Source organism: Sinocyclocheilus anshuiensis, unplaced genomic scaffold (assembly GCF_001515605.1).
Source record: "Sinocyclocheilus anshuiensis isolate Anshui unplaced genomic scaffold, SAMN03320099.WGS_v1.1 scaffold735, whole genome shotgun sequence".
In the NCBI taxonomy this organism is placed as follows: Eukaryota; Metazoa; Chordata; class Actinopteri; order Cypriniformes; family Cyprinidae; genus Sinocyclocheilus; species Sinocyclocheilus anshuiensis.
Genome location: NW_015548245.1, coordinates 952,053 through 963,658, shown reverse-complemented (window position 1 = coordinate 963,658; position 11,606 = coordinate 952,053). Strand labels below are relative to the sequence as shown.

Here is an 11,606-nt window from a genome sequence, read left to right as displayed (position 1 = left end):
ACACACACACACACACACACACACACACACACACACACACACACACACACACACTCATTGAAATACACTCATTCAACTCAGCTCATTCACAGGCACGGGTCAGGCAGCCTCACATTTCACCTTGCTCTGCCCCTGGCTGAGAGGAGAGAGCCCTGCAAGGTGCAGCCATCACACAGGACACAGGCTCCCGCAACTCTGTCAGGTTAGACTGAGGGACCTGGATGCTCCTGGACAATCTAACAAGATCGAGACATTTCTTTGGGATGGAATTTCAAAGTTCTCATTCATCATTCTGAAGAGCAAGACCAACAGACAGCTGGTTACAAGACCAAAGAGAAACACTTGAGTTTGAAATTGGTCACTTTCTTTTTCAAGGATTTTTTTACCCTCTCTTCCCATGTTCCTGCTTACGGGTTCTGTGTGAGGCAGAGTGCCCAGCGAAGACCCTCATCATGCCGACTACTTGTGCAAGGTGCACCTTGGGAGTCTGACCCATCATGTGCAAATGGACACCTACTACCGCTGGTCTCCACTCCGACCTCACATTCGCCGGCTCAGCCCTCCCTTCTTATCCTTTTTCTTTGGTATGCCTGTCCCTGCTCTTTCTAGCTTGCTCTGCTCTTGGAGGTTGCTCACCTACACTGGGCCATGACCCCCTTCATGCGCTGGCACAGGGCACAAACTGCTCGTGGACTCTGGAGCGGCACACGCGCAGCTACAACCACCTCGAGGGTGACGTCCGTCTTCGGCGCCTCTATTCCGCCAACAAGTTCTTTCTCTGCATCGACAAGACGGGAAAGGTGGATGGCACACGTCGGAAGAATTACCCTGACAGTGAGTAGACGCCCAGAGTTTGTCTCCATTCATGTGTTCCTGCAGAAAGGGAGTGGGGCTCATTTGGTCTTTATGATCTTCCATAGACTCTCTTATCACTTGTGGTTTATGGCTCTTTTATTCCTCTGCTCGTAGGGTCAGACTTTTTATTATGAGTATGTGCAAAGGTGTTGCTAGGTAGGATTTGTAATGTGCAAAACTTTTCATTGGAAAGTGGAACCTTCACTGTTATACTGGCTCACAAAATACTACAATTTGAAATATGGTAGTCTGTCTCAGCCCCAGAACACTTAAAAAGGTAATTGTGCCTTTATCTCTTGCAACTTTATATCTCCTAATTGCGACTTCATATCTCACAATGTGTCTATTTCTTGTTACTTGTGTCTTCTTGTTACTGTGACTTTATGTCCTAATTTGTCTTATTTTTTATGTATATCTATTGCCCATTCAATTTTTTACTCAGAGGTGGAAACTGGCTTCTGTATTGTAATACGTTTGAGCAGGAGGATTTAACTTAAAACTGAAAAGCAAATCCTTCAGTTTTAAACAGAAAATGTAAACACAACTGTAAATTTAACTGGCAGTTAAGTAGAGTGTCAAATTCTCATGCAAGTTCAACATGTATTCAACATAAATGTTTTGTTGTAGAATCTTAAAATGTACACTGTACACCGTCAAAAAAATTATACCATTAGGTACAGTATAATGATTCTGAATAATATAACTGGTTCATTACCCTAAAAGGGATGATGACTTTGTACTCCTAAAAGGTGTAAATTAGTACCTTAGAGCTTTAAATGTACTCCTAAGGTTCTACTATAAATCATTTAGGAATATATATAAGGTACAAAGATGTCCCTTTAAGGGTAGTGCCCCAGTGGCAAGCTGTTGTACCCCTTGAAGGCACAATATGTAAGATTTTTTTATTAAAATATCCAAAAACCACTAGAACAGTGTTATATATTTTGCTGACTTGTGTACTTACATTATCTCAAATGTTTCGAAGAATGTTTAAATCCAGAGAAATAAGCAATTTTAACTAGTGACACGGACCGTGTCGATAGTGTAATTGTGTCGCCTGCCAATGACGTCATAACCCCTCGATTTCCGGTTTTGTTTTGTAGAAAACATGGAAACACCAAAGACGCTTTAATATGTTGTGCGTTTTAATAGACCAGTGACGACCGCACAGAGTAGCATTATAACAGAACTTTCAAATGTATCTAGTATGATAAAACAGCGCTGCTTTTTTTCCCACATACGCACGACCAGAAGGAGCGGAAGCGGTCGACTGTGGCATAATAAAAGCTCCACTGCTTTCGAGCCATGTGTCACGCTCGTTCAGCGGCCTCGTTTCGCTTCGACGGCTTTCAGCTTCACCCCGCTTCATTCTACTACGTTAATAAATCATTAGCTCATCCATGAACATGATTTCTGCCCGAGTCCTGTCGGATTGCATCGGCTGTGGGGATGAAGTGTGTCCCATGATTCCACACTCAGTCACGGCGTCATCAAACTACGCCTTTGATTATTTGTTTATTTTGAATACGCGCCCTCCAGCGGCGAAAATTACATATTCTGCCTTTAAGGTATAACTTTTGCACATTTTTTTCTAGGAATGTATTGTATATACTTTTACACTTTAATATTTTAGCCCTGCTGAAAATTGTGGAAGTTAGCATTTAATTTTGATATAGCAGGTGCAGTTGGTCTTCAGAAACTCTACAGTGATAAATAAACCAGATGTTCCTTAAAAATCACTCCTCTCCTACCTCCCAGTTTGATTCCATTATCTTTACACTTTTCCAACTGGAGTTTTACTCTGTTTTCCTGTGTCAGGGTTCAGCAGCAGCCTTCCATTAGTTTGAATGTGGGATTTAACTGGTCTGGGTCATGGAGATCACAGTGGGTTGACCCTGGCTGTTGTGTAAGTGTGTGTTGTTGCAAAAGCGAGTGAGTCAGACTTTTTTCCAGGCAAGTTGCTTTAACTGCTCTGCCACTGTGCAGATCTTAACTGTTGCATGACATTTGTTTACAATTTTCTGCTCTCCACGGTTGTATCAGATTAGCTTAGATGCTTGTGCTTGGTACAGCTGGGTGAAATTGTACAGCCCTCAGAAGCAATTTGCTTGCACATTTACTTACCATCCTCTCATTTCCTGTCCCTGAATTAAAAGGTACCTTTACAGAAAGGTATCACGCATTTACTAGTCTTGCAGAATTTCTCAATATTGCATTTCCTTGCCTTCTCTTTTCTTTCAGGGTTCACATTAGTAGAGGACATTTTAGATTTTCATAAAAAGGGCTTTGAAATACAGGTTTCATGACTCTGTTCAGCAAATTCAGAATCAGAACTGTTCTTTGCATTGATTTTGTTAGTGTTGCTTTGCTGCTGTCCATCTTGTCCTCTGCATAGACCTCAGCGTCCATCAACACTGCTGCGTTGCCCAAACAGCCCCGCACTGACTCTCCCTCTCACTTTTTCCAACTCCCGCCCCAAACTCTCAGGTGCAAAAACAGTTGGAATTAGTCAACGGGCCCTTGGCTAATTGAGGTAGGAAAATATTGTATCAATCCCAGTGAACTGAAGAATGGAACAGCTGAGAGAAGAGGCTTCGATGCAAAGGACTGAAAGAAAGATTGAGAGGTAAAAGGATGTAGGGGATATTATTGCATTTGTGCAAGTGCTTTTGCATTGAGCAATACAAATTTCTGGTACTTTTGAGAGTTTTATTCAAACTTCACTCATTATTATTTTATAGAGTTGTGAATGGGCTAATAACAGCATGTTTGGAAGATTGCTCAAGTTTAATTTGTTAGCTAAATAATTTTAGATAGCACTGCTTGAGCCAGGACAAAATTAAGCACCCTGACTTGGAGGAAATGGCTTGCATAATTGTGCAAATGATTTCAGAGCTTAATCGGTCACAAACTAGCCTTGCTTTGGCTCCTATTCCTGAAACTTGTTTTTGTCCTGGTGCTGAATGGAACTCAGCACTTTGAGGTTTCAGGATTCAAAGTAGATCGATATCAATCAGCTACAATAAGATTCTCATCATTCACAGTTAATGGCCCCATAATGCAAACTAGACAATCTGATTTGACTATAATTTTGCAGTTGGAGGTGAGTGCAAATGGAGGGTTGTAGTAGTACATGGCAGTGCTGGCAGGTCCTGACAGCACTAACTGGCTGATGGCACTACGAAAGCGGACACAGTCCCAATCCCTTCACTAGCAACTATTCTGCTGTTGCATAAGTGTGACGCTGAAGGGAACAGACAAGAAAAAAAAAATCTATTAAAGTCAATTTCATGGTTTCACTAGCCTCTCAAAAAAAATGGTTAGTGGCAAATCATCTACATAAACATTTACAATTTTTATCTTGCTTGAATCTCCCATGAATGGAGATTTGCTTTTCACACATAATGGTTTCAGCATCTACCAGCAAAGGCTAACAAGCTAACCAACCAAACTTTGTGGAGACCCACGTGAGAACCAAACCTTGTGAGATCCACCTGCTATCAATATATGCCTTCAAGTTAACATCAAAACTTATTTTGATAAAGTGACGCTGTCCATGAAATGAATGTTAGTTTTCTTCAGATATGTTTTTTTTTTCTAACAAGTAACAAATGTTGTAATGTAGTCTACAAGAAAAACTAGTAGTTTAACAAATTTTCTCTGAAATGCATGGACAAGAAACTATGAGTAGAAAGAAAAATGGAAATGTCAGACTTCGAAGGTAAATGTAACTAACCATTTACCACCACTTGATGGGTGGTGAGTGAGAAACTAGATAAATCTTAACCCACTGTTTTTGTCTATTCTTGTCTTTGCCAAGGTTGTTTTCTTTTACACTTTTCACATTGCAGGTACTTCTAAAATATTGCTGGCTGACAAAACCAGCTTAGCTCTTTTTTCCCCTTAACATTTGGCTTTAAAAATAACACTGTTGAATTCTAGGGCGTGTGTGGTTCAGGACATCAAATGCTTGACTTGAGTCCAGGCAACAACACCGCGCTTAAGGAAATAAAGTCATGCAACAGGCATAATCAGAAAAGTCACTTTTGCTAAAATATGGCCATTTTGCAGTTTGCCAGGCCTTTTCCTCCATCTCCCATTTTCTCTCGCTCTCCTTCTTCAATTTCAGCTGTATTTACAAGAGTTGTGTCATGTTTACCAAGTTTCCCCTCACTTTTCTGCATCTTGCTATAGATGTTACCGTTTTCCCTTGCCGTGATTTCATAGGTGTGTTGAGCTTGGACCCAAGTCACGGGAAGAAAATCATCCACCCGTTCTGAATATATTGTGGAATTATTTAAAACATATTTCAAAAAGAGAGACTGTCAGTTCATAGACGCCAAGAGGCCACAGAAGAGAGATTGTGCACTACTGAATGTTGGCACATAAGCCTCTGTAGAATCATGGGAGGTGAAAATAAATTCACAATGTAATTTTTATCATTGTATCAGGTCTGCATATGTGTTATATGAGAATTTGGAAGAATTACAGACAGCTGAATTTAGAAAATGGATCAACAGTTCTCCAGAAGTATCCAAATGATATGAAACAGTAAAGTACTTGAGTTCCTCGAAAAAAAAATGGGTTAAAGAGTGAGAGAAGGCATGTACTCTACTAAAGACCTTTTATAAGTGTATAGCGTTGAAGCTCCTGGTCTGTGACAGTTTAAGTGGTAAGGGCACATGGGTGCAAGGTGATTCCAGACGCTTCTGGAAAGTCTGGAAATGTTGCTTACATTTAGCCTGTGGGGGCCTCTTGGACATATTGGTGCCAGGAAAAAAAGAAAATCCTACAAATCCTGCCTTTTTAATCCTTCCGATGGACAGCGGTTCAGAGTATAGTGAGAAAATGCTCGAAGCCAGGTGTTGCCAGGTGTTTTTGGCCCTGGGACGATGAAAAAAAAAAAAAACTGACACACACTCTGAGTGTCACAATATGCTGGAGCACGGGCACGAAGAATCGAGGAGATGTGGAGATTTCACAAAAACGAGAGTCTTTAATAATCCAACAGGGAGTCAAAGAGCACAAGACGTTTACAACAAGTAGACCCGACAAAACCAAACTGAAGAGACTGGGAAATAAATAGATAGGCTAGACAGACAGACATACAGACACACAGATAGATAGATAGATAGATAGATAGATAGATGGATAGATAGATAGATAGATAGACAATCTGTGATGGCGAGGAACGATGGATACGAGGAATAAACGAAAACAGGCTTTTAATCCACGGAACACTGGGTACATCAATACTGGGGACAGCAGGAAACACATCAACGTAACGAGTAGAACCGACAAAGGAAGACTACACAGACTGGGGCTAATAAACACAGGGCAATCAGGGGAACACAGGTGCATGGAATAATAAAGTAATCAAACTAAACAAGAACAGGAAAAAGACCATAAAAGGAAACACAGGAAGAGCTACGGAGGCAAAATGGGTCCAAAAGTCTGACATTTCGCCCCCTCCCGGAAGGTGCGTCCTTGCACCGTAAATACAACCGAGGGAGGGATGGGTGGGAACTTGGGAGGAGGCTCAGGAGGAGGACGGACACCCGGGAGGGGGCCGGCAGACAGAGTCCATGGGGGTGATGAAGGAGAGAGGAGCTAGGGAGGAGACAGGAGAGGCTTGGAGCAGGATGAGCCAAGCTGGACCCAGGCCACAGCCATTACGATGACCCACAGTGGAGCCGACGGAGGGAGGAGCCATGGAGGAGGAATGGCCGCCGACTCCAGGGGGCCGACCAACGGTGGCAGAGCAGGTGGTGGAGGAGCCCATGGCGGAGACGGAGAGCCAACGAGCCAGAGGGATGCCAAGGATCCGGGGGGCCAGGGTGGAGCCGAGGGCTCTGGCGACCGAGGCGGAGATCCGGAGTGAATGAGGACCAAGGTGGAGCTGGTGGGAGGAAGGAGCCCAATGGAGCCGGTGGGATGGAGCGACGAGGTGCAGCCGGAGGAGCGGAGTCCTGAGGTCGACGGCGGGTCGACGCCCGACCAAGGCGGAGCCGGAGGGATGAGGGAGCCCGGTGGAGCTGGTGGATCGACGGGCAACGGTGTAGGTGAGGGAGCTAGGAGCCGAGGTGGAGCCGCTGGGTCTACGGGCCGAGGCGGAGTCCGGGCCGAGGAGGCTGGAGGCGGAGGTGAGGGATGCTCCAGCCACGGCGATGATGGAGGATGGCAGACCCACGGCACACTCCTGGCTGGACTGGGAAACGGGAGCCTCCTCAGGGCTGGACGGGACCAGTGGGGACAAAGGAGAGAGGAGAGGGGGCAAGTCGACCTCCAGATCTGTTTCCCAGTCAATCAGGTCCCCTTCTAAGTCCAGCAGTCCCAGATGTATAATTAGCTCACCCTCAGCCGCGGTGCAGTGGGCGGATCTCCACTCCGCGCTCTCACCGTCCACGGCTTGCTTCCTTGCTCGTTTACAACAAGTAGACCCGACAAAACCAAACTGAACAGACTGGGGCTTATAAACACAGGGCAATCAGGGGAACACAGGTGCATGGAATCATAAAGTAATCAAACTAAACAAGAACAGGAAAAAGACCATAAAAGGAAACACAGGAAGAACTACGGAGGCAAAATGGGTCCAAAAGTCTGACACTGAGAGTTGCAGAGCTAAAATGCCCTAATTTTTCTAACCTATTCTCTTTTCAAAGGCCAGTTTTGATGTCATGAATGGATGAAAAGATGTGTCGCAATTAGTAGTGTGCAGCTAGGTGCAAAGAAGAGCTAAGTAACTACTTTAAAAGCCTTTGCCAACAGATTGAAGACGTATTGCAAGCGTTAATCCCACTACAACCAAAACACACCTAACTCTTTTAGCAAATCAGGTAGGCCTGGCAAACATTACTTAAAGGCTTATAATGTTCTTGGTAGTCATCAAGTACATTTGCATGCACTGTTTAGATGGGGTAATATTTACCATTGTTCACCAAATTTTTGCTGGGCAAATCCAGTAATTTCAAAGGGAATCCATGCAATCAGGAATTTTGTATGAGAGTGAAAGATTTCTTCATCTATCTGTCTAAGTATACATGACACAATGTGTATTCAAATATTTAAGGATTAAATACCTCCTTCTTTTCATGCGCACCACTCCAAGGTCACCTGTAGTCCAATTAATGTTTATACAGTCTAGACGAAGATGAGCTTTTCATTATCTAGGTCTATTAGCCCAACTTTGCAAAATCCAACTGCCAATATTTATTTTACATTAAAACATTTTGACATTTTAAAATGACAAATTATTTATTTGGCCTGACTGAAATCAAACTTTTAAAGAGCATGTAAACGTACTTGAGTCACACAGAATGTCAATTTGAATCTAGTGATCTCTGATGAGATCAGAAAAATGGCCAACGATAACAACATAAAACTGTGCCTAGTCTTGCGATGACACAACTAATGCAAAATATATTTACATTTAAAGGTTGAGCACTCTATACCAGTGGTGCAATTACTGACATGCAGTCTCACGGTTCAGAAGGTACTGCTTAGATTCTCTCAGCTTCGCTAGCCATACGATAATGTTTGCAGAAAATTGACCTGAGGCCATTTTTTCCTGAATAAGAAGTCATTAGCACTGTTATTATTATTATTATAACTTTTTGTGAGGGATGTAAAACAAGTATTAATTAGATCAGTTGGGAACCCACAGCTTGGCTAACTCATGCAGTACCATATGCTGACTAGCATCTGCCAAAGCCAACACAGTCCACCTCTCTTGGCTCTGAGGCGAAATTAAACAGACAGACAGACTTGGTCTCATTGTGACTGGGTTCAGGCACTAGGCAGCGGTGAATTAAAACACCCTCTTGGGATTGTAGTCGCTCTGAATTTACCTTTTGATTAAAGCTGTTCACCTTCAAGCGTATGTTAACTCAGACAGTGTATCTTGGAGACTCTGAGCAACTACTGTGGGATTCCCCTGCATGCATTAATCACAATTTGAGATTTACAAATTCTTAATCTGTCATATTATATTGCGGTAACATTAATGTCTAAAACTGCATTTTGGGTTAAATATCAGAAGTCGAAGTGCAGGCTTATTAAGCTGATTTCTCTGAAATGATACACAAGAATATTGGCTTCTGCTATATGTCTCCCACTGGGTTTCCTTGCAGATTCATTGTATTTATCAGTGGTTCACCTAATGTTTTCTTGACCTAAATTGATACTTTTTATCGTTTGTCTATTTATAATGATACATTAATAAAGTGAACAGGATAGTCCCTCAAGTTTCTAATCGGACCTAAAATTTTAGAAAAATATATTATGATAAGAATGTCATACACCCAGTATATGTCTTTACACTCTTATACAGCTGACTTGTAAAAAAAACAGCAATAAAACGAGGCTGAGTCACCAAAATAGGCCCATAGGATTCCTATGGCTACCACTTAAAGACTTTTATCACATACTTTCTAACATAGATATTTCAATTAATTTATTATTGTGCTTCGCAGGTAGTAATGTGACAACAGATTTTGAAGCTTTTGATTTATAAAACCCATGATATAAAATTTAATTTTAATATAATTTAATATGTTTAAGTTTGTGATTGTCACACAGTAGCTGTCTTCCATTTGAAAGGCTGTTGCACAATATGCAACTGGCATAATCATAGTTGTAAAACAACGTATGTATTTAAAACAACATGACAACAAGCAACAATATAAAACAGTGTAAAGCAAACAGCCATATCACCATAGTGGCACAGTTTACTCTCGCTACTGTACCAGTATATTGCTACCGTTCAAAAGTTTGAGATTAGTAAAAAATATTTTTTGAAAGGAATTGTGAAAAAAAAAAACTTTTATTCAGCAAGGATGCATTAAATTGATTAAAAGTGACAATAAATATAATGTTTAAAAAGATTTCTATTTCAAATAAACTTTATATTTATCAAATATTCCTGAAAAAAGTATCACAGTTACCACAAAAATATTAAGCAGCACAACAGTTTTCCACATTGATAACAATAAGAAATGTTTCCCGAGCACCAAATCAACATATTAGAATGATTTCTGAAACTTTACTGTCATAGGAATAAATTACATTTTAAAGTATATTCAAGGAGAAAACAGTTATTTTAAAATTAAAATATATTTCACAATATAAGAGACTTCTTTCAAAAACATTATGAAAATCTTACCAACCCTAAACTTTTGAACGGTAGTAGTAATACAGTAAGACTTATCAACTTTTTTCAGAACCAGATGATTCAGAAACTCTTTAAATAACTTATCAGAAGTCTTGTTTGCACGAAATCAGACATAGGACAACGGCAAAAGGCGTGCCACTGTGAAGGCCAACTATATGTGCTGAATGGTTCAACAGCTTTATCTCGCCAAAGATATAAAGTAATTATGATGTGCTGAAATGTGCTCTCCTAAAATGACATGTGAGGGCATTGTCACTTGAGTCCATTCAGCACAATGAGTCATAAGCACACACAGAAATTGCCCCAACTGGATGCATGTGTTTGTTCACTTAGACAGTTGTTGATGGTTACTACTGACAAGTTATATAGCCTCAATGACTTGATTTGGCTATTAAAACTTGAATCAGTTTTCAGCAGTGATTGAAGTGATAATAATGATTAATGATTTGCTGCACCTCACAATTGGCTCATTGCTGGTTCTACATTCCACCAACCTTTTGGCAAGCAGACTACATCTGTAACCACTATGCTACTGTCATCGTTAAGAAGCTGTCAAGATTGATACATTATCTCAGTTTCCTGATTCATTTTTCTTTTTGTCTTGCCCTATCACCAAAACTGTGATTTAGAAACAGTTAACTTTAAAATAACTGCAAATTTTCCCACACACTTTTCAATATCTTTTTAGTTTCCTGTGTGGCCAATTAGCTGAAACAACATTTTCAGGATGTATGTTGTCTGTCAATTTTGTGATCCTTCATCTGCAAGTTTACACATAGCAGAGCACACTGTATGTGTATGTATTTATTCTTCTTTATGCATGCCTAATCATAGCCAGACCTCATTTTATGAAAAGGATCTGTACAATAACGCTTTACTGATTTCTGTCTGACCTAAATGTTATTGCAACCAACTAAATACAGTGCAACCTGTGTAGTCCGATTCATGAACCAATTACTCTTCTTAGTTCCTTATGTGTTCTTGATTCACTAAAGAGTTGATCAGGGGTGCATTTCTCAAAAGCATGGTTAGCTAACTATGGTCACAAGATTCATTGAGCTCAGTGCTTTTGGGAAACGCACCCCAGATCAGTTACTGAATCAGTATTTGACTCACTTACTGAACTGCAAGTTACTGTATAATGGGCTTTAGTAATTTCAGTATTGAATCGCAGCAAGTTTCATTACCTTCATATACAGTATAAAGGTAGTGTGATCCAGCAATGGATGAGCCAACTGTGAGGTGAAATCATTATCACTTCAATCACTGCTGAAAACAGATTCAAGTTTTAATAGCCAAATTAAATATATATTTATAATGTCTACATTTCATTGCAGTACACTGAGAAAAAAAATTGGTGTAGAAACAATTTATGGCATGTGCAAATAAATGATGCTATTGCTTTTCTTAGCACCAACTTTGATTTTCTAAGCCTTTTTAAATTATCTTAACCAACTGGTATCAAAGTCATTTTTTATGGATGTATGAAATCAATTTCTCTCAAGTTCACACGGATGTCCTAGCACAGGGCTGTCCAAACTCGGTCCTGGAGGGCCGGTGTCCTGCAGAGTTTAGCTCCAAC

The 11,606-nt window shown here is 40.8% G+C and overlaps 1 protein-coding gene across 1 annotated transcript in view; it reads left to right on the top strand.

The window, feature by feature from the left end:
• The first annotated feature begins 287 nt into the window (after positions 1-287).
• LOC107655219 (fibroblast growth factor 22-like) overlaps positions 288-11,606 on the top strand; it is a 26,925-nt gene continuing 15,606 nt past the window's right edge. The window contains exon 1 of the mRNA XM_016442653.1: positions 288-834. Within this exon, the coding sequence (XP_016298139.1) occupies positions 498-834 (337 nt within the window). The 5' untranslated portion in view covers positions 288-497. The remainder of the gene's footprint in view (positions 835-11,606) is intronic.